This window comes from Rattus norvegicus, chromosome 4 (assembly GCF_036323735.1).
Source record: "Rattus norvegicus strain BN/NHsdMcwi chromosome 4, GRCr8, whole genome shotgun sequence".
Classification (NCBI taxonomy): Eukaryota; Metazoa; Chordata; class Mammalia; order Rodentia; family Muridae; genus Rattus; species Rattus norvegicus.
Window position 1 is genome coordinate 106,688,211 of NC_086022.1, and position 26,607 is coordinate 106,714,817.

Consider the following 26,607-nt stretch of genomic DNA (forward strand, 5'->3'; position numbering starts at 1 on the left):
TAGATCTAAGTCTCCTGTGGTCTTTCAACCGTGTTAAAAATCCTCTCTTACATGTTATACCCAGCAGAGGGCCACTCGCTAATAAGCGTATGTTACTCACTTGATCTTGGGGATCAATCATCAAAGGCCACCTTCTCCCCTGAGTAACCAAAATGCCATTTTCAGTGGATATCAAGTCTCTGGGCAGCCCATCTGCATTCCACTGCCGGATTTCGTAGGGATCGCCAAGAGTGTTAATGAGGCTGAAGGAGGGGTCAATGGGGATATCCAGGGCCAGGCAGGAGTCAATCCAGCACTCTATAAGCTGTAAGGAGAAACATTTACTATGTGATGGAGAGCAGTAGGAAGCTGCAGCCAGGATGGCCACACCATGTCATTGCTATAACTTCAGGCATGCTCTTTTCCTGTGTGGACTTCAGATGTCTCTTGGGAGAGTCTGGAACCATGTGGAGAAGAATGGAGTTCTCACAATAGCTGTGAGTACTACTGCCTGATACAGAATCATCCTTCCCCTCCTCCCAACCGGGGACCAACACTGAACCAGAGGATCCCTGAGCGCTTTCCGAGTCTGGGTGACTCTAAGACTATGTTCCACTGCTCATGAAGGTGAACATTTTTAGGAAGTTATTTAATGAAAAATGACTATGTAATTCTTCCTGTTAATTTGGTACTTTGGAAAGTGCATATAGATAGAATATGAATGTGATGTATATGATGTATATATATATACTCTCAAATACTTATTGATCTTGCAAAGGACTTGCACGAGGTTCCTAACACCCATATCAGATGTTTCACAACTGTCTGTAACTCTGAACACACACACACACACACACACACACACACACACACACACGCACGCACGCACGCACGCACACACACTATATCTGGTCTTGATTTATTTATTTATTTATTTATTTATTTATTTTAAATTTATTTAATACTTAATAATAATTCTTTGGTTTCTGGGCAAACATCCCCCCCTTCCTTATGGGTGTTCCCCTCCCAACCCTCCCCCCATTGCCGCCCTCCCCCCAACAGTCTAGTTCACTGGGGGTTCAGTCTTAGCAGGACCCAGGGCTTCCCCTTCCACTGGTGCTCTTACTAGGATATTCATTGCTACCTATGAGGTCAGAGTCCAGGGTCAGTCCATGTATAGTCTTTAGGTAGTGGCTTAGTCCCTGGAAGCTCTGGTTGCTTGGCATTGTTGTACATATGGGGTCTTGAGCCCCTTCAAGCTCTTCCAGTTCTTTCTCTGATTCCTTCAACGGGGGTCCTATTCTCAGTTCTCAGTAGTTTGCTGCTGGCATTCGCCTCTGTGTTTCCCGTATCCTGGATGTGTCTCTCAGGAGCGATCTACATCCAGCTCCTGTCGGTCTGCACGTCTTTGCTTCATCCATCTTGTCTAATTGGGTGGCTGTATATGTATGGGCCACATGTGGGGCAGGCTCTGAATGGGAGTTCCTTCAGTCTCTGTTTTAATCTTTGCCTCTCTCTTCCCTGCCAAGGGTATTCTTGTTCCCCTTTTAGAGAAGGAGTGAAGCATTCACATTTTGATCATCCGTCTTGAGTTTCATTTGTTCTAGGCATCTAGGGTAATTCAAGCATTTGGGCTAATAGCCACTTATCAGTGAGTGCATACCATGTATGTCTTTCTGTGATTGGGTTACCTCACTCAGGATGATATTTTCCAGTTCCAACCATTTGCCTACGAATTTCATAAACTCGTTGTTTTTGATAGCTGAGTAATATTCCATTGTGTAGATGTACCACATTTTCTGTATCCATTCCTCTGTTGAAGGGCATCTGGGTTCTTTCCAGCTTCTGGCTATTATAAATAAGGCTGCGATGAACATAGTGGAGCACGTGTCTTTTTTATATGTTGGGGCATCTTTTGGGTATATGCCCAAGAGAGGTATAGCTGGATCCTCAGGCAGTTCAATGTCCAATTTTCTGAGGAAACTCCAGACTGATTTCCAGAATGGTTGTACCAGTCTGCAATCCCACCAACAATGGAGGAGTGTTCCTCTTTCTCCGCATCCTCACCAGCATCTGCTATCACCTGAGTTTTTGATCTTAGCCATTCTCACTGGTGTGAGGTGAAATCTCAGGGTTGTTTTGATTTGCATTTCCCTTATGACTAAAGATGTTGAACATTTCTTTAGGTGTTTCTCAGCCATTCGGCATTCCTCAGCTGTGAATTCTTTGTTTAGCTCTGAACCCCATTTTTTAATAGGGTTATTTGTCTCCCTGCGGTCTAACTTCTTGAGTTCTTTGTATATTTTGGATATAAGGCCTCTATCTGTTGTAGGATTGGTAAAGATCTTTTCCCGATCTGTTGATTGCCGATTTGTCCTAACCACAATGTCCTTTGCCTTACAGAAGCTTTGCAGTTTTATGAGATCCCATTTGTCGATTCTTGATCTTAGAGCATAAGCCATTGGTGTTTTATTCAGGAAAGTTTTTCCAGTGCCCATGTGTTCCAGATGCTTCCCTAGTTTTTCTTCTATTAGTTTGAGTGTATCAGGTTTGATGTGGAGGTCCTTGATCCACTTGGACTTAAGCTTTGTACAGGGTGATAAGCATGGATCGATCTGCATTCTTCTACATGTTGCCCTCCAGTTGAACCAGCACCATTTGCTGAAAATGCTATCTTTTTTCCATTGGATGGTTTTGGCTCCTTTGTCAAAAATCAAGTGACCATAGGTGTGTGGGTTCATTTCTGGGTCTTCAATTCTATTCCATTGGTCTATCTGTCTGTCTCTGTACCAATACCATGCAGTTTTTATCACTATTGCTCTGTAATACTGCTTGAGTTCAGGGATAGTGATTCCCCCTGAAGTCCTTTTATTGTTGAGGATAGCTTTAGCTATCCTGGGTTTTTTGTTATTCCAGATGAATTTGCAAATTGTTCTGTCTAACTCTTTGAAGAATTGGATTGGAATTTTGATGGGGATTGCATTGAATCTGTAGATTACTTTTGGTAAAAATGGCCATTTTTACTATATTAATCCTGCCAATCCATGAGCATGGGAGATCTTTCCATCTTCTGAGGTCTTCTTCAATTTCTTTCCTCAGTGTCTTGAAGTTCTTATTGTACAGATCTTTTACTTGCTTGGTTAAAGTCACACCGAGGTACTTTATATTATTTGGGTCTATTATGAAGGGTGTCGTTTCCCTAATTTCTTTCTCGGCTTGTTTCTCTTTTGTATAGAGGAAGGCAACTGATTTATTTGAGTTAATTTTATACCCAGCCACTTTGCTGAAGTTGTTTATCAGCTTTAGTAGTTCTCTGGTGGAACTTTTGGGATCACTTAAATACACTATCATATCATCTGCAAATAGTGATATTTTGACTTCTTCTTTTCTGATCTGTATCCCCTTGACCTCCTTTTGTTGTCTGATTGCTCTGGCTAGAACTTCAAGAACTATATTGAATAAGTAGGGAGAGAGTGGGCAGCCTTGTCTAGTCCCTGATACACACACTATCTATATCTATATCTATATCTATATCTATATCTATATCTATATCTATATCTATATCTATATCTATATCTATATCTATATCTATATCTATATATCTATATCTATATGACAAAAATTCCAGAAAACACAGATTCATCCAGTGTTTTGCTTCTTCCTGTTTCCTGTCTCCTTCCTCAAGTGCTCTGTGCTTGTCTTACCTCTTCACACACACTGAGTTTAGATGCCATTTCTGACATGATGGTAGGGACCTCACTGTATCCCTCCTGTCCCCAAGGTTACCGTGTTGAATGATGGATAGCTTTACAATGTAGAAGCCAGAAAGGGAGAAATATGTTATTGGAAGCTCAGGTGTAGATGGTCACCAGAGCCAATGGGAGAGGTGAAGGTCCGTGTGTGTGTGTGTGTGTGTATGTGTGTGTGTGTGCGCGCGCCGCATGTGCGTATATAAGTATATACTTCTGCCCTGGTGAAGTGTCATAGTGGAGAACTTCCATTTAAACCTAGGAAAATGAGCCTTCCACACTCCACCCGGTTCCCCTTGCTTCTGCCACTCTACACATGGCAGTCTTACTCACCAACTGCCTATACTGGGCTGTGAAGGCCCCGTAATAAGCCACACACGCGGCTGCTATAAACACGTTTCCAACGATGTTTGCGATCTCCTCCTGGAATTTCTCAATGCTTTCTTCCCACCGGACCTGCTCATCTCCCAATGCAGCCGTCAGCTTTCCAGCCCGTACCAGGCGCGCTTTGGTCAGGGCCATGGTCTTTGCTGCGTGATTTTGAAAACACCTGGTCAGGTTAGCCAATATTTTCCAAATTACTAAGAGCTGATTGGCTTGCTTTGGTTTCCAAATGAGCTATTGTTATGTAGGTAATGTTGTCAATTCATCTGTACAGAAGCTCACATTAACTCCCTATGTGTGTATGTTTCAGAGTCAAGTCTGGCCTCTCTTGTGTTAAGAACTTCCCGTGCATGCCTTACTTTTGCTAGAGGTAGTGTTCTCCGTAGCCCTGCTGTATTTATTGTCTAGACCAAAGCCATGTGTTCTTTTGAGTTATAATGTGAATGTTCCAACAAGCCATTTTGTGTGTAAGATGGTGAATTTATACAGTATCTTCATTCTTCCCATCTGGAACTAGAAGGCTCATGAAAGAATGGCAGTGAAAGTACATCCTGCATGTCAGATTAAAGCTGAGATCTGGGAGCTGGAGGGATGGCTCAGCAGGTGTGAGCGCTTACTACTTCTGAAAAGGACTTGAGTGTGGTTCCCAGCGCACGTTAGATGGTTCACAACTGACTGTAACTCTGGCTTTGGGGGATCTGATGCCCTCTACCGGCTCCTACAGGCACTGCACTTGTGTGCTTTCCCCACACACGGTTAGACATAATTAAACATAAAATAAGGTCTTTTAAAATGCTATGATCTGACTCTGAAAACTCTTCCTCTTTTTTGGAAATCAGACCTTTCCTGCCTGGAATGAGCTATGAGCCTCTTACCCAGACTTTCTTTCTCATTCACGCCTTTGTCGTACTCCTCTTGCAAAGCCCTTATTTGCTCTTCCACTTGCTTCAGCAATGCCTGCTTTTCTTTCAGAGTAGTTATTGTAGCATCAAGTTCAGCCTGACAAAAGCAAGGGAGCAATTCAGTCCCACAGAGATTGATTTGCCTATGCATTAAGTTTGTTAAGAATATGGTTTATGTTCATTTTAACTTGTCCCCAAAGACTTTCGTCTTGCACAGATCGGGCTAGGATGTAGCTTGGTTGGTAGGATACTTGTTAGTGTGTACGGAGCCCTAGGTTTGATCCCTAGTGCTTCATAGAACCAGGCACAGTGGTGTACACCCACAGCTGTAATCCCAACAACTGTAGTTAGAAGCAAGAGCTATCACTGATTGCATAGCACGTTTAAGGTTAGCCTGGGCTACATGACCCCCCCCCCCCTCCATAAAGAAAAATATAAGATCAGAAACAAGCAAACAAAGTAACAACAAGACAATGCTGTGGTGATTTGAATGTGCTTGGCCTAGGGAGTGCTACTATTAGGAGGTGTGGCCTTGTTAGAGTAAGTGTGTTACTGTAGGGGTGGGCTTTGAGACCTTCCTCCTAGCTTCCTGGAAGACAGAATCTCCTGTAGAACTCTCAGCTCCTTCAGCACCATGGCTGCCTGGACACTGCCATGCCTCCAATCATAATGATAACAGACTGAACCTCTGAACATGTAAGGCATCCCCAATTAAATATTGTCCTTTATAAGAATAGCCTGGGGCATGGTGTCTCTTCATAGCAGTGAAACCCTAAGTAAGAAAACAGTTGGTACCAGGAATGGGGTGCGCTGTGATAAGCCTGAGCATGCTTTTGTTTGGAGAAATGTGGATCTTGGGGTATTGGAAAGCAGTGGGATGCTTTAAGTGGGTCTTAATGGATCATCCTAGTAGGAATATGGAAGACTTTGGTGCTGAGGGTGAGTTGAACTATGCAGCCCTGGCCTAAGAAGTTTCAGTGGAGAAGGATTTCAGTAGGTAGCCTACAGACTCCTCTTGAGATATTCTGGTGAAGAATGTGGCCACTTTTTGCCATTTTCTGAAGAGTCTACCTGAGGCTAAGGTAAAGAGATTTATATTAATTGCATTGACAAAAAACAAAACAAAACAAAAGTCCAGCAGAGACTTTCTGATTTAGTCTCATGAAGAGGGTTTTGATCAAGGATAGCCAAGTTTAGACAGGAAAGATATAAAATGTATGGTTCAAGTAATAAAGGACACTAGAAAGTGTAATGGAGCTGAACCCTGTGTTCAAGGAGATAAACAGATTAAGGAAGTGGGGATATCAGAGCAAGCTCCCAGCCAGCTAAACTTATCGTTTGTGTTTGCATCTGAACAAGGATTGGTTATGTTAGGTGTTATCACCTGGTTATTGTTTTCATTTGGACTTTTAATCTGGAATGAGTTACAATCCATAAATGGAGGGCACACTTGTGATCCAGATCCTGAGGCTAGAAGACACAGGTTTTTGATCCTGATTTTGAGGAATAGTGGCCATGGAAAAGCTTCGGCTCAGGCATGTTGGTACACACCTTTAATCATAGGAGACGAAAGCAAGCAGATCTCTGAGTTCAAGGCTAGCCTGGGACAGAACAAGTTCTAGATGAAGAAAAGCTTAAGTCCAGGCACAATGATACATGCCTTTAATCCCAGCATTCAGGAGACAGAATCATGCATATCTTTGAATTCAAGGTCAATCTACATAGCAAGTTCCAGGACAGCAAAGCTTAGTGAAGGAGTTAGAAAATAGAAAGCTGGTGATGATGTAATAAATAGGACAAGGGGGCCGTATTCCAGCCCCAGCAAGGAGCAGAACTTGGCAATTTCAGCCATGTGGCTCTGACTTTAGAGTCAAAAAGAGAGGGGATACTGGCACAATTGATGCTGGTAAGGTGGAGTTAAGAAATTAGCAGTGATTAGCAGGGAAGAACCAGCATCCCCGAGGTGAAGTCTTCTGGGAAGTGTTTTCTGAGAGCACAAAAAAAAAAAAAAAAAAAAAAAAAAAAGCTGTGTTCCAAAGATAACCAAGGTTCCACCTTGTATTGCGGCTGGACTTGGTAATGTGTAAGAATCACCCAGGTGGTATTAGTTTTGAAGGCATGAAGGGGTCGTGGAGAGCGGCTGAGAGGCTTGGCACTGTGAGAAGCCAGGAGAGGCCATTGATGAAGGTGCAGCCTCAGTTGCAGTTGCTGGTCCAGGACTAAAGTGGTCGAGCAAAGACGTTGAGGCTTGACACCATATAGGGAGCCTATAGCAGGCTTTTGGTGAAGCCCAGTTGGAGTGGAAGACCCCAGCATACTGGAGATGCCAGTACCATGGAATGAGCAGCAGGAATAGCAGCAGCAGTAAAGCAGGGTCAACCAGACTGCTACAGAGAGCAAAGCTGGAGAAGTGACCCAAAGCCTTTGGAGAAGCTCAGAAGACCATGTGTGGATTCCAGACACTGGAACAAGAAGCTGTGAAGTTGAAGTTGCCTTGGAGACCCCAAGATGTTAGAGAGTCAGAGCCATGGGTACCTGCCAAGGAAAGCTGCTGACAGGGAGTGGGACCAGCCCGGGAGAATGTCAGATCTGCCAACAGAAGTCAACGAGGATGAAAGGAGTCGGAGATCTGAAGAGCACTTTAATGTCAGACATGTAGACTCAGAGTTTGGAGTCTGCCTAGGTGTTTTTCTGTCTTGTTTTGGTTCATTATTTTCTCGCCATGGTATTTTGGAGTGGTAATGCATATCATGCATAATGATGGAGGTATGCGATCTGCTTTTTAATTTTGATTTCTTAAGGGATTACAGTTACGGGATTGATGAATCTCAGAAGAGTCTTGGAACTTTGAATTTTTTACATTGGTGAGACTATTATAGACTATGGGACTTTTTAAGTTAGACTAAATATATTTTGCATTATGCTATGCCTAGGTATGGTCCCCATAACCTCATGTGTTTGAACAAGCCTGTGGGGGCCAGGGAGTGGAATGTGGTGGCTTGAATATGCTTGGCTCGGGGAGTGGCACATTTAGGAAGTGTAGCCTTGTTGGAGGAAGTCTGTCACTGTAGAGTTGGTCTTTGAGACTCTCCTCCTAGATGCTTGAAAGGCAGTCTCTCCTGTTTGCTTTCAGAGCAAGATCTAGAACTCTCAGCTCTTGTAGCCATGCCTGTGTGGATACTGCATGCTTCCAGCCATGGTAACGGACTGAACCTCTGACCCTGAAAACCAGCTCCAATGAAATGTTCTCCTTTATAAGAGGTGCCTTGGTTATGGTATCTCTTCACAGAAATAGAAAACCCAAACAAGACAATGGCCAACAAAACAAATCATGAAATGAATAGAGAAACAGATATAGTAGTTACCACAATGGATTTTGATTTTAAATAATAAAACAAATTGAATATTCATGTACAATGGGTTTCATTATGATATTTCCATTCATGTATGTAATATATATTTATCACATTTACTTTCCATTACTCTCTTGTGCTCTTCCTATTCTCTCCAATTCTCTTCCATTTCTAGCTAGCCTCCCTTCCACTTTTATGCCTTTTGTTTTATGAGTTTCATTAGGGTTTCTTACAGGAACATGGGCACCATGCTAGAGGGGAAGTGTCCCCCCCCCCCCCCCGTGATGGTGAACTACTGCTTGTTTCTTTCAGGCTGTGAACTAGACCAGGACTTCTTCTTTCTCCTCTGCCTCCACCCACTGCGTCTTGGTTCTCTTTCTTCACTATGCTGAGCACTTAACTGGCTGGCTCTGTAGGGTAACCACAGAGCTAGAGCAATATTTACTCTCTGGGTGTGAGTAGAAAAGTTTCGCTCATCCCTGCTCACTACCTTTGGCTTTGGTAACCTGCTCCCCTTAGAGTTCATTCTTTGTTCTTCTTGAGAAGACTGAGGACCTCATGTCTGATCCGGGGTTCATTGGTTCTGATACCTGAGATGACACCAACAGGCGTGGGAACACAGACCCGCAAGAGACTATGAGAAACTTCACAAGCACCACAGTCATATGTCCCTTTCTCCCTGATACAAAGGACATGAATCTACTCAAGGGTCACTTTCTTCTTATGCTACAAAAGACTGACTCTAGAGAACATTTCTGTGGGAAAATCATCTCTGCCTGCCATTTCTAAAACTGAGAGACTTTTCAGGATCGCAATTACTCTCACACGCACACACGGGAGCTCCACAGTGGCCTCCTACAGAGAGCTCGAGTGACTGTTATTCATGACCTTCCAGTCTACAAAATGTCATGATATAAATAAGGTACCTGGGCAGCACGGAGTTTCTGTCTCTTTGGTTCGACTTCCTTGACCACCCGAGAGTACAGATCCATGGCTCTCACCCACATGCACATGGATTTACAGGCCTTGGACACCTTTTCCACCTTTTCAGGCACGAAGTCAGGGTTGTTGATGTACCTTTGAAGCTTTGACAGAATCTGAGGTTTTATGTTTTCCTTATCATATTCTAAAAGCCTTCTTAGAAAGTTAGAGTCACCAAGAAGTTGCTTTGCTGTTGGCCAGTCCGGCCTGAAAGACAGACCACAGTGAGTTAACAGCATTGCCATCAACAATGGGATAAACACCAAGATAAACTCCTGCATTATAATATTATGTAGTAGGTGGGGAATCTTAACCTTGGCGCTGTAATTTTGAAAATGGCCCAACTAATTCATGGGGAGAGAGGGAATTGGATGATTAATATCTACAGCTTAGATTTGCTAGATAATAAAATATAAAATAAGAGAGTTTTAGAAATGTAAGACATTACGAAAACAGTAATTTTAATTTTATCTATCTATCTATCTATCTATCTATCTATCTATCTATCTATCTACCTACCTATCATCTTTCCAAGATAGGGTTTCTCTGCGTAAGACTGACTGTCCAGGAATTCACTCTGTGGACCAGGCTGGCTTTTAAGTCACAGAGATCAACCTGCCCTGCCCCCTGAGTGCTTGGATTGAAGGCGTGCACCACCACGACCTGGCTAGAAACCGTAGGTTCAATGAAGCGTCATCTTATTGTTAGTGATGTGCTGGGTCTGTGTGTGGGAATGTACATGTGGGAGTGAAGTTGCTGTGAAGATCAAAAGAGACACGGGATCCCCTGGACTGGGTTACAAAAGGGTGTGAACCAGCTGATGTGTGTGCTGGGAACTGGTCTGGGGTCCCCTGCAAGAGCAGAGCAGCAGGTCCTCTTAACTGTTGAACCATCTCTCTAGCCCTCAGAGATTTTAAAAAAATAATACGGCAATTCCTACATTTTATCCTTGGCCTCAACTTTGACCTTTTAATTCTCTTGCTAGGATGTCTTTAAAAATGCCTTCTAGATGTGCCTAGTCTTATTGCAACTTGATAGGCCAAGGCTGGTGGAAGCCTCCCCTTTTCTGAAGAGATGATGTGGATGAGGGAGGAGAGGGGGAAGGACTTGGAGGAAAGGAGGAAGAGGAAAACTGTTGATCAAACAATAGAACATATGTTAAACATATAATTATATATTATATACATGAACATACATCTATATGAAATATATATGTATATGGAATTTAAAAAAGGGTTGTATTGTTGAAGAAAATCTGAAAACTAAGTGTTATCAAGAGGAAATCTGCTTGGCATAATATACACGCGATGATCTATCATGACGAAGTCACTGCCTGTCTGCCTGGCCCCCTCTCATTCCATGAAAATTGTGGTTCTCCAAACTTTTTCCAAGGTTCAAATTTCTAACTGAGCATCTTCTCTGTCTCCCCCCACCCCAATTGCCTGCATTCTATAGACAGTAGTTTTATATTTTCCACTATCTGTCATAAAATAGACACTGGATAAGGCACTTGTTGGGTAATTTTTTTGAGTGACCTATCAAACCAAAGAGAGTGGTTGGAGAACAGAATGAATTTACATATAGGAAAAACATGAGAAAGGGGAAAATTGATGAAAGGGAACTCTCACCAGACATCCAGTGACTTACTTGGCATTTAAGAGGATGGAGATGGCTTCCATCACAGTCATGACCAAGTCAGGGGGCTTTGTGAAGACTCGGATTTCAGAGATATCTGCTTTGTCTAAGGAATCCAGTGCTTTATTGGCAGCCTCAAGGGCAGGGAGTGCCTCTTCCAGGTCTCTCTGGGCATCATCAGCAATCGCTTGAGTCTCTTCAGCTTTCACCTTTGCTATTGCTTCATCTTCTTGCACAACATTACGGACCTAGCCACAGAATCAAGGTTGCTTAAGAGGTCTCATTAAGGCTGAGCCTCCTTGTCTACCATCTAAGTACTAACCAGGCCCAACCCTGCCTTGCTTCTGAGATCAGATAAGATTGAGCACATTCAGCATGGTGTGGTTGAAGACCTGAGCATCCTTAGTTAGGAAAATCTGAATCTGAAATATTTAGAGCCCCAAACACTTCCATAAACAGAGAATTTCACATGTGACCTCATGTGACCACCACAGTCAAATGCAGGCAGCTAAAACCAATTGTACCAAGTTACTATAAGATGTTTATAAAGGTTATGAATGGACTTGTGCTTAGTCTGGTATTGTATATCTCCTATGTGTGCAAACATTCAAAAATCTACAAAAATTCAAAACACTCCAAAAATTCAAGACATCTGACTTGCGTTTGAAAAGTCAGGATAATGAAGTGTATTTGTCCTTTGTGTTAGATCAATGGTGAGCAGGAATTCCATTCCTGTTGTTTTTTGTCTATCTTATGTCTTGTGATAAACTCAACAGTTTCTTCTTAGGTGGAGGAACAATTTTATAATTTCAGATATTGCTTTTCTCATGACCCTCAGTTCTGGTCACTGAGTGGTACCAATTCTGTGATGGAGAACCATCCCAATTTGGTTAAGTGATATTGTTTACAACTTCAAACATTACTGAATTTCTAGGAAAATAGCATTACTGATTCTGGTATCTATTTTAATGACACACATAACAAAATGATCTGATCACTTACTGTGGATTAATCTCGATTGTCAACTTGACAGAATTTACAATTGACACGGAATCACAACTCTTGGGTGTGTTTATAAAGTTGTTTCCAAAGAGGTTTAACTGAGCAGGGAAAGACCGACCCTGAATGTGGGTTGCACCATCCTATGGGCTGTGGGGGTCTTAAGACTGAAGAAAATGGAGAAAGCCCACAGAACGTTGGTGTTCATCTATCTCTGCTTCTTGATTGTGAATACACTGTGACTAACTGCCTCACATTCCTGAAGCCATGGTGAACTGTACCCCTTCAGCCTGTTAGTGCAAACAAACCCTTCCTCCCTTAAGTTGCTTCCTGTCAGGTATTTGGTCATAGCAATGAGAAAATCGATAAACTTACTCTGTGCAATCCTTGAGGTTCCAACTGAAGCCTTCTTGCCCATATGACCATCCCATCCCACTAGATACCTGATCAGCACTTTCTTGGTCCACCACTAGTTTTTCCATCAGGGCTTCGACGTCTTGTGATTTCTGGAATAGCACAGGTTCTAAAGCCGAAAGGTCTAATTTCATTTTATCTACTAATATATTTGTTTCTAATAGCTTGGTGAGACCATTCGTTACACGATCTCGTGCCTAAATGACAACAAAAAATTCACAAGTGTTATAAGCTGTAGATTGCCACTCATTATTTATACATTAAAATTTATACCTACAGAATCATCATAGCAATCTGTAACACTTCGAGTTGTGAACCTACTACAAATAGGGAACCCTTTGTAGGTAGCACAGTGCTAGGAACTGGCCTCCTTATTTACTGGGTGTTTGCATCTGAGCCCTCTGGCTATAACTGTGGGATGTCCCTGAACCATTGGGCACACTGAAGGAAGGGACCAAATATGTCCAAGGGGTGAAAACCCTCATCTAGGACTGCAGAGGTGGTACACAGTACAGGGACTCCTCTTGAGGGAAGAGGAGACACTGCTTTGAAGGTGTGTCAGAAAGATCATTTCAAATAGGCAGAAGTCAAAGGTGACTGTTGGGCTCCCAACAAGTCATGCATTTACAAAGCTAGGAAAGGTGTTTTAAATATCTAAGCAGCAAAGCCTTCTACTTGGGCTGGGTCTAAGATGTTGCAATTTTGGATCCTGTTAATTGGCTCTATTTCTGGGCCAAAGTTTAAATATGTCATGAGCACCGTGCCTTACGTATTTATTTTTCCCTTCACAGAATCTTATTTAAAATTTACAACAACCCAAGTAGGAACTGTAAGTATTTCTAAAGCTTATTTTCTAAATCGAAAAATTTCTTATGAATTTTTGTTCTTATGAGATCTCATGTAGTATGGGTTAGCCTTTAAGTGCACTGTGTAGCTGAGGATGGCCTGAACTTCTGGTCTGCATCGTCCACAGTTCAAGTGCTGGAACTGAAGACATGTATCTCTCCCAGTTTAGGGTTATCTTCTTACAGATGAAAGCTTACAGACCTTTCATCACAGGCTCAAGATTGTGACGTAAGGGGCAGAGCTCGGGTGGCATGGAGAGCGACAGTGAAGCCCTTGGTCATGGTGCTGGCCATCAGCACATGTTAGAGCATTCAGAACCCATCTCTGTGGCTCATCAGAGAGCTTTCGTCCATGTTAAACCGTACAGAGACAGTGAGGTCCCTGCTCAACGTCTGTGCTACTGGGTTGGTTCTATTGGACCAACAACACATAAATAAAAGAAGGAAAATATAAACATTCAGGACCGGAGAGGTCCTAGCAGCACACAACAACCCCACCCCCAGTCCCCTTCTTGGTGTCATTATAGGTTGTGAGTTTGGTTCGGAGATAGCTCTTTAGAGAGAGATGAAGCTCCATGGTAGAGTGAAAGCTTAGCATTTGGGGCGAGATGGGTGTGTAGATCTTTTATTCACCCTCCAAAGTTTTGGCTTTAAGCACACACACACAAAAAAGGTGGGGTTCGACAAAACTAAACATACTGAAACTAGCTGTTTCCTCTTTTCAGTGAGCATGGTCAGGTAGAGATTGATGAGCTCCAGGTAGGAGGTGGGCGTGGTGTAGTAGCGCCTGCGCAGCTCGCTGTAGTAGCGATCTGCCATGTGGGAGACACTCAGGTGCACGTTCACACACATGAGGGAAAGTTTTTCTTTTAGTTCTTCGTTTCCAGTGTCGACAACTGAGAAAAATGACTTCGATACGGACAGAAGCGCTTCTCTGGGCCACTGTAAATGAAAAACATCCTGCCGGTCACCTTTACAACACACGGTTCAACAATTAAGAAACAGTGTTTGTCTGGGACTTCTTGGTCTAGCTCTTTCTTTCGCCTAGTTAACTCCTACTCCTGCTTTTGGGGTTTCGTGAACTGAACCTTATTCCAGGGGACCCAGGTCTGCATTTGCTCACCAATTTGCCCCCAGAACAGTGTCAAGCACGTAGAAGTTGCTGATAGACATCGGCTGATTAGAAGCAATGGGAGGTTATCTTTGGAATTCCATGCAGAGAATGGCAAAAGTCCCAAGGACCTTTAAATTTCCCTGTGCTACAGTAGCGAGGTCCGGTCTGTCAGTGGAATCGCTGTCCCATAGTAAACCTTGACCTTCCCACTTCTCTTGTTTGAAGCTCCCCTGAGCCTTGGTCACATGTGACCCTTAGTTACTCTGTGCTCTTGCTGGGCAGCTGAGCACAGCTGGAGAGAAACCCTCTCCTCCCTCTCATCTTCCTGAGAGTTGCTTGTTTTCTGAGCCAGGGTCTTTCGCTCTGGGGCCCAGGTTGGTCTTGAATGAGGAGCAATCCTTCTGCTTTTAGCCTCCTGGGTGCTGATTATAAGCACCATGCTTGGCTCGCTCCCCCTTCATTCATGAAGACCAGCCCCGAGAGCGTCTCTGACAAGCTCCTTTCTTAGCTCATCAGTGTTGTGCTTTGTATGCGGGTCTCTCCACTTCTGTGTCCCCATTGAGTTACTTCCAGTGGGTGCTTTTGCTTGCTACATGAATGAAAAGATCAGAAGCAAAGGAGACGCCACTGAGCTCTTCACCCAACCCCGGTATCTTCCCTTCTGCACTGGTACCTCTCAGCCCTCCCCTCCTGTCACCCAGGGCACTGCTCCTTCAGGGACAGCTGCACCCCATGCTTCCCTGCTAGTCAGTGTCATCGGTTCCACGAGGCTTAATGTTGTATTGACTCTCCCCCTGGATCATTTTTATCAACACACCCAGAGTTTAAAATTGCTGTTCAAAAGTAGTTCTTTCTGGACTGGCCAGGTGGCTCGGCAGGTTAAAGGCTTTGCTGCAGAGACTGACAACCTGAGTTTGACTGCCGGACTCATGTGGTGGAAGGAGAGAACTGACGCCAACAAGGTGACATCTGCCCTGCGTGTAAGTGTTGTGGTGTGCCCCCTCCCCCTAATAAATGATGTAATAAAAGATTAAAGATAGGGCTTTCTTGACTCCACTTTCTTTCTCCAGCCCTTTCTCCTGTCTTTCTGTTTGTCCAAGAAAACGCTGTGAGATCGTTGCTTACACTCGCTGGCTCTGATACCCTCTTTTGGTGGGGTTTATTTATTTCTATTTTATGTGTATTGGTATTATGCATAAACATATGTCTGTGCACCACACATGTGTGATGCCCTTGGGGGCCAGAAGAGGTAGTTAGATTTTCTGGAACTGGTATTCCTGACAACCTGTAGCAACCACGTAGGTGCTGGGAGTCAGACCCGGCCATCTGGAAGAACAGTCTTAACTCTTAACTGCCGGGCCATCTCTGGCTCTGCCTCCTTCCAGTTCTCTCCCTGGCCACGCACTGTGACAGCTCTTGTTGGGATCACAATGTGTCAGTGGCCTCCCCTCCCTTTACCAATCGTGTTTTCTCTTCGTTCTGTGACCATCAATATCATCCTGTGTCTTGAGTAATTTCCCAGAAGCCTTTACAACTAACATAAGGATCATGAGATGTGCTCAGTGTGGCAGTCCCCTAAAACAAGCAAATCTGTCTTCTCACAGAGGATATCCTGGGCTGTCACCCACCTGGACAAACCAGTCAATGGTGCAGCAGTTCACCAGGGATGGAAACATCCGGCATCGGGACCTGAAGGCCTCGCCAACCGGGCTCATGCAGAGAACTATGTGCAGCTTCTGTCGTACTCTGCTGATGAAATATTGAAACACCTGGCAACGAAGATCAGTTTTCAGTTGAAAATAAGGGGGAGAGAACAAGGGACACAGTGAGGATGTTACCTGAGCATAGCTAGGTGAACTGTAAGCACCTACACTCAGTGTGGTTGACAAAATCTAGACTCACATTGGTCTCGGTCACGTGACTTGACGTGGGGAGACCTGTCTTAACTCCGGGTGGGACTGCGTCCTAGGCAGGTGAGTCTGGACTTTATAAAGTGGAGAAAGGAGCTGGGCTTGGACATGCACACATTCATTCCCTGCTTTCTAACTGCGCATGTGTTGCATGCGATTGCTTCAAGCTCTTGTTACCATGTATCCATAATGAACTATGATACGGAATAAACCCTTTCATCTTTGAGCTGCTTGTGTTAGGTAATTGTTATTATAGCAACAGGAAAACAATGAAAACACTCATGCACTCTGAAAGTACTAAAAAGGACAGCTAGAGACAAAGTGGGTGGTGGTACAGTTCTCTAATTCTAGTTAGTCAGGAGGCGGAGGTAGGGGGATTGAAGGTTCAAGGCCATCCTGAACTACAGCGTAAGTTCAAGGTCACGCTGGGGGATTTAGTGAGACCTTGTCTCAAACAATTAAAATGGAGTACTGGAGTTCAATGGTGGATGGCTTATTTCCCATGTGTGAGACCCTGGAGTCAATGGTGGATGGCTTATTTACCAAATGTGTGAGACCCTGGAGTCAGTCCCAAAGAAAGAAAGGGACATTGTGCAGCTTCCACTGCAATCTGAGCACTGCGTATGACCTCTTGACTGAAGTGGAGAGACACCTCATGGGTTTTGTTTTAGGACAGACAGCAGCCAGGAGGAAGGGGCAGGGTCCTGGCATTTATCTTTGTAGCTGGAAAGCCTGAAAGAAGTGGTGTGGCCCTGGAGGGATTATTTTCAGACATCACACCTCCCGTCAGCTGTTTCTGCCCAGGAGGAGGATACATTGCTTTGTGGCTGGTGGCTGTTAGCAGGGGCACAGTGATTGGTCATCCGCTCACTGTTAGAGCAGGGATGGTACTGTAGAGGCTTGGGCTTCCTTGGCTGTTTATTCCCACAATGTATGTGATGGTTGGTTTTAGTCACCAACTTGACATAACCTGGGAGAACCTGGAAAAGAGCCTCAGTGAGGGAATATCCACATCAGGCGTGCTGTGGGCGTGGCCGTGGCATGGCTGTGGGTGTGGCTGTGGCAAGGCTGTGGGCGTGGCTGTGGGCATGACTGTGGGGGATTGTCTTGATTATTCATTGGTGAAGGAAAACACAGCCCGTGGTGAGAGGCACCATTCTATGGACTGGACACTAAACTCTATGTGAGAGAAGAGCAGATGCTTGCAGGCAGCCGGGTTGTTTTTGGTTTTCGTCTGCTCTTGGCTGCGATGTGAGATGGCCTTCTCCAATTCCTGGTCTGACTGCCCGGCTATCAGGGACTGTAAACTGGAATTGTCAGCCAAATAAATCCTATCCTTTCTAAAATTACTTCTGGTCAGATTGTTTTCACACAACGGAAATGGAATGAGGTCACATTCACTCTGAGAGGTCGGCTGTTTCTCTTTCTTTGGCCTCTTGAGGTTCCACACCTCCCTAATGAGTCCCTTCTGGCATAAGGTAGCCAAAGTAGACTTGCTGACTATACTTATCATTATCTCTGGCCCAGGGCAGTTCTCACAGGGGACACATTAACTATCCAGTGATAATAGCCTCAAAGTGGAAGGAGGTGCAGAGAGAAGGAAAGGGGCTGGTGTGCCTGAAATCATGGTGCTGGAGAAATGGAGGTGGGTATCAGCTATAGTGTGTGTGTGTGTGTGTGTGTGTGTGTGTGTGTGTGTGTGTGTGTGTGTGTGTGAGAGAGAGAGAGAGAGAGAGAGAGAGAGAGAGAGAGAGAGAGAGAGCACGCACATTTCTGTTTTCATTGTGCAGGACCTTGCTGCCAGACAAGAGGATAGCAAACATTAGGCTAGCGCCTGCAGCCTTCCTCAGGAGACACACTGCAGGTGTAAGTACAGGCTCAAAGAAGAACAAGGGGCTCTTTGACTGTAATCTCTGTGTGGGCAATGGGACTTGCTGCATCTGTGAACATTTCTGAAAGTATAGTGAGCAAACACTTTAAACACAGAAAACAAATAGAATTACAAAGAAAATCACATAAAAATAATCTGCCCATGTACTCTTCAGGAGTACTGTGTCTACCAAACAAAAGGGCCAAGGCCATCTTTGCTTGGAGAGCTGCATAATAATTCTGGAATGTGCTACCTCATCTCTGTTCCCCTCAGAGATTCCAACTTCCTTGGCTTTCGGTCGGGTGGCTGCTAAAACCTGCTCCAGCTCATCCTTCTCAAATAAATTGGGCACTTCACCCGAATTGAGGATGTTGTTTATGTCTTCAAGGAACTCTTCAACGACGATCTACAGGAAAAGCAAAGTGCTACAGTTGTTACATGAAGTTATCGAGCATTCATTCCAAAACTGACAGGTACCATTGCCACCTTTAAAAGGTACTTAAACCCTATATAGATAGCATCCTAAGTCCTAGCAGTGATTTCCATCTTCCTCTCTTGTTTTGTCTCTTGAGGGGCATTTGTGTCTGTTCTCCCCTTTCACGGCTCATGCTGTGATTAAAACACCCTGGACCAAAGATGACATTGGAACAAAAGGGCTTATTTGAAGTACAATTCCAGGTTGCAGTCAAGGCAGGAGCTCAAAGCAGCTAGTTACATAATATCTGCAGTCAGAAGCAGAGAGAAGTAAACTTACCTTTGCTGCTTGTTTGCTCATGCTCAGATGGCTTCCTCAATCTCACCTACTGTTTGAGACCCTCTGCCTAGGGAATGGTGCTGCCCACAGTGGGCTGGGTTCTTTCACATTAATTAACAATCAAGACAGTCCCTCACAGACATGCTCACAGGACAATCTGTTCTAGAGAATTGCTTGACTGAAACTCTTTTTCCAGGTTATTCTTGTGTCAATTTGACAGTTAAAACTTAATAGCACAACATCTTACCCACCAAACTCATATGTACAAGTATTCTGCTCCATTCAGCTATGGTTTTATTGTAAATATTAAACCACACTTCTGTATTCATCTCATGGGAAAACAACATACCATGGAGACAAAGTGCCTTGCATTTCCATGGGTGTAAATAGTTGGCAATATAGTTTATATTACCAATTCATCTTTATGCCTAAAGCTTTGTTTCTCAGCTGGGAGCAAATTATTTTTATGGACGAAATCCCCAAGAGTGAGATTAGCATTTAAAGTACATGAATATCAACTACTTCTCATTTAGGTCAAGCATGACTTTAGTAATGTTTAACATTTCCTTTTGTTAGTTCTGGTTCTCTAAGTGCTTCCTATTGGAGAATTCAGTTGTCCTGTCTTTGCTTTTTTGAAGCAAGGGCAAATTTAATCACATTGACTTCTGTCTTAGGGTGAGAGGGGGCTACCACAAAGCAGCGTCTTCCAGACATGATGTAGCCATGAACTCATGGCCCACACAGCAGCTGTGGTTATCTGCACAAGTCCTATACTCGCTCAGGCCTGTCAGCATGGATGGGGAGGGGGACCACGAGGCCACTCTCTGGCTGTGAAGCTACTAATCTTTGATGGCCCATGAGATTGGGTGAGTCAGTTTTTTCTAAGGGGATAGCCCCTAGTAGATTGCCCTACACCCGTGCATACGTAGGTGATAAGAGAAAAAAAGGAGGGCATGAAGTTGGGAGGAACACATGTGACAGAGGTCCTGGGGGAGTTGGAGGACAGTGTAAATGTATGTAATTCTCAAAGAATACAGTAAATTATTTCTGGTAAAAGAGTCTGTTTAGACTTTGCAACCACCTATATCTTGAGATTTTCTTTTAAATTTGAATAGGTAATTGTACATTCTGAAATGGGCCTCTTCTCATAATTAGTGAGAAAGCGTTAGAAACATGGATTGTCTTGGTTCTGTTAAGTCTTTTGCTATTCATAACGCTGTAGATTTTCCCTCAGAACAAATGCTGACTTTGTGTTTTGTTGTTTTCTACTTAATTCTCATTGCTTCTCTTCTCACTTACCCTTCTTCCTAAACTTTTAGCTAAACTAGTTTTGTTTTTTCCTAAGGTTTTTAAATTCTAATTTGTATTTATACTTATCTCATTATTCCTAAACAGAGATTTAACATTTTATTAAATTTGAATTTATTCATTAGTGTGTGTGTGTGTGTGTGTGTGTGTATGGACAACTTTCAGGATGCCAGTCTCTCCTACCATATTAGGCCTGGGGATCAATCCCTGGTTCCTTTTACCTGTTGAGTAGCAGCCTGAGTTTCTCCACACTCTGTCAATGGCATATCATGATTTAAGAACGTTTTTAAATGATGTGTGTGTGTGTGTGTGTGTGTGTGTGTTCGTGTGTGTTCGTGCGCGCGCGCACGCGTGCATGCACACGCACACACACATGCATGCATATGTACGTAATGTATGTATGAAAGCCTTCTGCTACAGAATTTAAAAACTCTCATATTGGCCACTGAATACTACTGAGTTCTAGAGTTAATTTGACCTGAAACTCAGTCTTGAGTGCAGTAGTTTTACATAGAGTTTCTATAAGTACTTCCAAATAAAGAGTTTATTACTGTGGTGCTCAGCCTTAACTGTCAATTTGACACAACCTAGAATCACCTGCGAAGAGAGTCCAGGTGAGAGATTGCTCCCGTGGCTTGGCTTGTGAGCATGTTGGGAATTGTAATAAGTTAATTAATTGATGTGGGTGGCCCAGCCCAATGTAGGCAACACCATTCCCTAGCAGTAAGTCCTGAACCGTGTAAGAGTGGAGAAATGATCAGAGTTCCAGAAAGAAAGTGAGCATGCTCGGATTCACTTCTTTTTGTTGTTCACTGTGGGTGTGGTGTGTCCAGCTCTTTCAAGGTCCTGCCAGTGTGACTTCTGTGCTACGACTAATGGTAACCAGAAACTGGGAGCTAAAGTAAGCCGTCTCCCCTAAGCTGCATTTCCCCAGGCAGTTTGATTACAGCAACAGAACTGAAACTAGGACAATAACCTTCCACTGTCTATGCCTTTCCCCAAAGAATAGCGCTTTTTAAATTCTGACCACAAATACTTCAAATTTAAAGGGAAAAACCTTGTTTAAAAAAACTCAAAATAAACAAGACACTGGGCTATAAAGGTCTTTTATAAGGTGTAGGGAATCTGTTAGCAGAGACAGTGATCCTCTATAATCTACTCACCCTCAAAACACAGTGGATTTTAACCCCAAGTGCTCACAGTGGATTGTAACCCCATGTGCTCACTGTTTGAATATGTACCTGGGTGTCTGTGAAAAGGAAAACCATGTTTTTGTCTTCCACACCAGCCATCTTGTACAACTTCCTCAGGTCTTCGTGGAAACTGTCATAATTATACCCCCGGCTAAGTTCGATCTGCAAACACTTGTAACCACATATATGAGCGGCAAGTCTCGTGAGGGACTGCTTTCCCGTGCCTCCTACACCAACCAGCAGTGCATTGCCCCTTTCCTGGCGGATCATCCGTGCGATTCTGCAGGAAGCAAAGCGAGGAAGATTGAGTTCATGTTCACAGGCATGGCTTCTGCTGAGAGGACCTGCTACAGTGGAGATGGCTGTGGCCAGCAGAGCGGAATACTGCAAGGGAGAATCAGTCTATCTCAGGCAAATCATGGCTGGGTGAATGCTATTGTTGGCTCCTTTCTCCTTCTCTCCTGTGCTTCGCCATGGGCTGGTGGCTCTCTGCCTTAGGTATGCAAGTGCCCGAAGCCATTGAGGCCGGCCTTTCTTATTTCTCCTTCTGTAGTTGCTGTCATGTGCCCTCTAAAATTGTATTTACTCCCCATAGCTTATCCTCCCTTTGCTTCTGTGTTCTCTCTCTCTCTCTCTCTCTCTCTCTCTCTCTCTCTTTCTTAGCATTCATGTCTTCTACCTCACCTGCTTCAATTCCTGTGATACCCTATATCACACACACACACACACACACACACACACGCGCGCGCGCGCACAAGGGTTGGAATCGCATCTACTTCTATTCCTGAGATCAACATTTTTGACACAACTTAAAAATTTTGCGAGCATCTAAAATAGGAATAAGAGATTTCCCTTATGAAATGAGTCAACATGAGATGGCCACACAACAGGCCTCAAGGTGTGGTTTTACAAGACAACGGTGAGAGACTGAGGGAGGGAAAAATGTCATTGTGGATCAGAGACAATCTCTACACCTATCCTAAGTGAGTAAGAGGATATACAGAAGAAGAAAGAGGAAAATTTAAATTAGAAAACAATCCGAGAAGGCAGGAGGAGTGTGAGAGGGAGTAATACCCTTGCAGTTCACATCTCAATATCGATGATGCTAGACCTCCCCAGGGAGTGATGGTGTCAACAAACTCTCAAAAACAAAATAGAAAATGTAAAAATAACTTCTTTAAAAACTACCATCAGTGGTTTTTTTTTTTTTTTGGTTCTTTTTTTTCGGAGCTGGGGACCGAACCCAGGGCCTTGTGCTTCCTAAGCAAGCGCTCTACCACTGAGCTAAATCCCCAACCAACCATCAGTGTTTTAAATGAGGTTTCTCTATGGGAATGAAAGTTGTTCAGATATAGCATGTGGGTATGTTGGTAAGAAAACAGATGGGAACCAAATAGTATCTTGACAACCCAGTGTCAGGCAAATAGTCATCTTATAATGCAAGCTGTGACAAACATGACTTTTTGAATTTAAGAGTAGAGATGTAGGACACATGGGAGACTTTATTTATGTGAAAAAAATCCTTGAGGTTGTCAGTTTGAACAAGGACCAGCACTAAAATGTGGCCAACATGAATATGAACCCTCAAAGCTGCTAAATTTTTGCTATAATTGTAGATCAAGGGACATCCCACTCACTAATATTTCAAACTGATTGTCACTGTATATGGGTACCGCTTTTAAAGTGCAATATTAGAAATGTATGGAGCTAAGCATAGGGAAGGCTGGAAATTCCCTTTTAATAAGGAACACCATAGATCCAGGATAAATTTTTAGAGAAGGATTTGAGACAAGTCTTGGTATAATAGCCCAGGCTAGTCTCAAACTTGTAGCAATCCTGCCTCACTCTTCCAAGTGCTGGGGTTACAACCTTTGTACTGTTGGCATGATCCAGGATAGGTATGCCTGGTAAGGATGAAGCTAGGAGTAGCACGAGAATAATTCTAAAGCACTTCTGGAGCTTTTAGGAAAAATTGGGCCTGTTCTGGTTTGGGAGACCTACAGTGGAGTTAGAGACAAAGGTTTGAATAGGATTCCTAAGCCTGCCATCATGAGCAAGACTTGGGAGAATGTGCCTAAGTTTTCCATGGCATCATCTGTAAGTCGGCTGCAATATTATTTCTGGTCCAGTTTGTTCTGTGATCCATCAAGGGCTAGAGCACTGTTCTCTTTGTATGAGCCTGGGTGTGTCTGTGGGGCTGCTTTGACAGAAAGAATAGATATGATGGAATAGCTAAGTCATAAGGCCATTTGACTTCTGTTCTTGTTGTTGGTGCCGGGGCCATCATTTGGTGAAGCCCAAACACCCTTAGTGCTGTCACAGAGAGGCATGTGGAGAGAGATTCTGACGACAGAGATGTGTCAGGCACTCCAGGTACTGTCTGACGAAACCACAAGAAGCACCCAAGAGAGCAGCCTACAACCAGGAGAGACAATGATGAAACGAAGCCAGTCGGTGTGTGTCTAAAAAGCCCGGTGGAACATTCTCTGAGCCACATTCACCAAGAGACTGGGACACAGAGCTGAGAGTGGACCGTGACGATTACATGATGCCACGTATCGTGGCTTTACATGCTCACTGAGTACCATTATTGTTCCTGATTCATAGGAGGGACCTGACACCAGAAGTCACAGGAAACAAATGCTGGCTCACTTGGAAAGGTCACTTAAACCCTTGCAATGGTCTAAAAGGACATCAACTACTCTATAAAGCGGTGTGTATCTCGAGGACTGAAGAGATTCAGGCTCAGTGCCCACATGAGAGGAATGTCCCTCTAAGAGAGCTGAAAGTGGGAGGAGTCACACTTCTGAGCAGATTGATCTGTCATCCGGGTTCAACGATGTTTATTATAACCTTGAGCTCTCTTTGTAGGCACATGTGTAATTAGCCCAATATATCTTTTAAGCCACTTTAGATACTATTTGTAACAAGACAAGAATAAAAACAAAGAAATAAAATTGATTAATTCTCTGCAATCACAGGATCTAGAGAAACAGCTTAGTGGTTAAGAACATTTGTTGCTCTTGCAGAGAACTTGGGGTCTGTTCCCAGCACACTCATGGTGGTTTATAACCACCTGTACATCCAATTCGGGGGCTCCAACACCCTCTTTTCACCACCCGTGGTATCAGACACGCATACAGTGCACATAGATACATGTAGACAACACCCCATACACATTAATAAGTCTAATTTTTAGCAATAAGGACCTATGGAATTCCATAGGAAATTCGTTCTGTATTTATTTTGGGCATATAGAAATATATTTTGGGGCTAGAGATGGCTCAGTAATTATGAGTATACCACTTTCCCAGAGGACCTGGGACCCACATCAGGCAGTTCAGAACTGCTTGTATCTCTGGCTCCAAGGAATTCAACATCCTTTTCTGGCTACCTCAGGCAACACACACACACACACACACACACACACACACACACACAAGTAAATGAATAAAATCTTTTAAAAGCCTTATGAAATATCTTTTAGTCCAGCATCGTGTATTTCTATGGTCCTTTAACTCATCTCCTAATGCATCTAAAGTTATATCTTTTATGATAAACAGATTTGATCAAGTCTGCCGGGAGCCTGCGGCACTCTACCTTGACACGTGCTCTATGGCATCCTGGAAGAACACCAGCTTCACTTCCTTGGGGTTTGTGAGGTTATAGTCGTCGAGATAGTCCTGAAGAACATTCTCGATTTTCTCTATGTCAGGTAAATCATCGTAGATGCGGTCAGCCTTATCTGCTCCAAACTGTAAGGTGATTTGTGGGAACACACCGAGTTAGGTCAGTTACCGTATATAGACATATGACACACACAGATAATCTGGAAAATTATCTCACTCCACCTTTTCCAGTGGTAGGCTGCAATGCCAATGATCTCTGCAATAAAGTACATGCAGAAAGGAGTTCGAAATCATTTAATGTGTGTGTGTGTGCGCGCACATATGTGTGTGTGTGCACGCGCATGTGTGTGTATTTGAAGTTGCAGATATTCTATTGTGGATGATGTCTGTCCTTGGAAGCCTTCTAGTGTCTGTCTTACTGGCCAAACTTTGCAAAGTAGGCCAGTATGGCTGGTGTATAGTTTCCAGGGATCCCCCAGTCTCTGCCTCTCATATTGCTACTGCTAGGTATGTGCTAGCTATGTGTACACTATTGGACACATGCTACATATACTGTACGCATACACATACTGCTTTTTACATGGAGATCTGGGGACTTGGACTTCTGTTGTTGTGGTAGTTTGAATATGCTTGGCCCAGGGAATGGCACTATTTGGAGGTATGGCCTTGTTGGAGTAAATGTGTTACTGTGGGCGTGGGCTTTAAGTCCCTCATCCTAACCACGTGGGAGTCAGTCGTCTCCTAGTGGCCTATAGATGAAGATGTAGACCTCTCAGCTCCTCCTGCATTATGCCTGCCTAGATGCTGCCATGCTCCCACCTTGATGATACTGGACCAAACCTTTGAACCTGTAAGCCAGCCCCAATTAAATATTGTCCTTATAAGAGTTGCCTTGGTCATGTTGTGTGTTCGTAGCAGTAAAACTAAGACCTATGTCTTCATACTTGTTGGGCAAGCATTTTACTGACTAAGCCATATCTCCAGGCTTTCTTTATTCTTTTATTTGATTATACTATCACTAAAATTACATATCAAATGTAATTTGTGAAAACAAACCCTCAGGCTTTATTATTTATTTTTTACTTACTTTGTTGTGTTTGACCTAGTCTTTCCTTTTAAAAATTGTTGATAATTTATATATTTAGATTATATCCATCTTCCCCTCAACTCCTCTAAGACCTCCCTCTGTACCCCCTTCTAATTCATGTTGTCTGATTTTTTTTAAAAGAATTAATTAGTTGATTCAATTTTACAACCACGGAGTCCAATCAGTACTGCCTGTATGACTGTGAGCATAGGCCTGCCCGCTGGAGCATACAAGGGCAATCAACCTTCAGGACCACATCCTTGAATAAAACTGACTCTCCCTCCCCCATTGGCCACCAGTTGCCAGTCGCTCCTCAGGCAGGCGTGTAGCTCCTGAGCTCCTCTCCCACCTGTTGGGGGGGATACTGACAGCTTTAACCTGTACAGGACTTACATAGGCACCTGTGGCTGCTGGGCCTTCATTTCTGATGATACTTTAAATAGTCATATTTCGCATAAATAAACTATCCTTTCCCCCATGTCAGGTGGTAATACTCATCTG

The 26,607-nt window shown here is 43.6% G+C and overlaps 1 protein-coding gene across 2 annotated transcripts in view; it reads right to left on the bottom strand.

Annotated features, from left to right (window-relative positions):
• Positions 1-26,607, bottom strand: part of Dnah6 (dynein, axonemal, heavy chain 6) — a 220,227-nt gene that overhangs the window by 65,976 nt on the left and 127,644 nt on the right. For both annotated transcript variants that reach the window (XM_039108712.2, NM_001419792.1), the window contains exons 45-55: positions 24,991-25,145; positions 21,439-21,670; positions 18,389-18,541; positions 15,984-16,124; positions 13,941-14,183; positions 12,426-12,593; positions 10,996-11,231; positions 9,294-9,555; positions 4,988-5,111; positions 4,062-4,258; positions 101-304 (exon numbers count right to left, since the gene is read on the bottom strand). In XM_039108712.2, the coding sequence (XP_038964640.1) occupies positions 101-304; positions 4,062-4,258; positions 4,988-5,111; positions 9,294-9,555; positions 10,996-11,231; positions 12,426-12,593; positions 13,941-14,183; positions 15,984-16,124; positions 18,389-18,541; positions 21,439-21,670; positions 24,991-25,145 (2,115 nt within the window). The remainder of the gene's footprint in view (positions 1-100; positions 305-4,061; positions 4,259-4,987; positions 5,112-9,293; positions 9,556-10,995; positions 11,232-12,425; positions 12,594-13,940; positions 14,184-15,983; positions 16,125-18,388; positions 18,542-21,438; positions 21,671-24,990; positions 25,146-26,607) is intronic.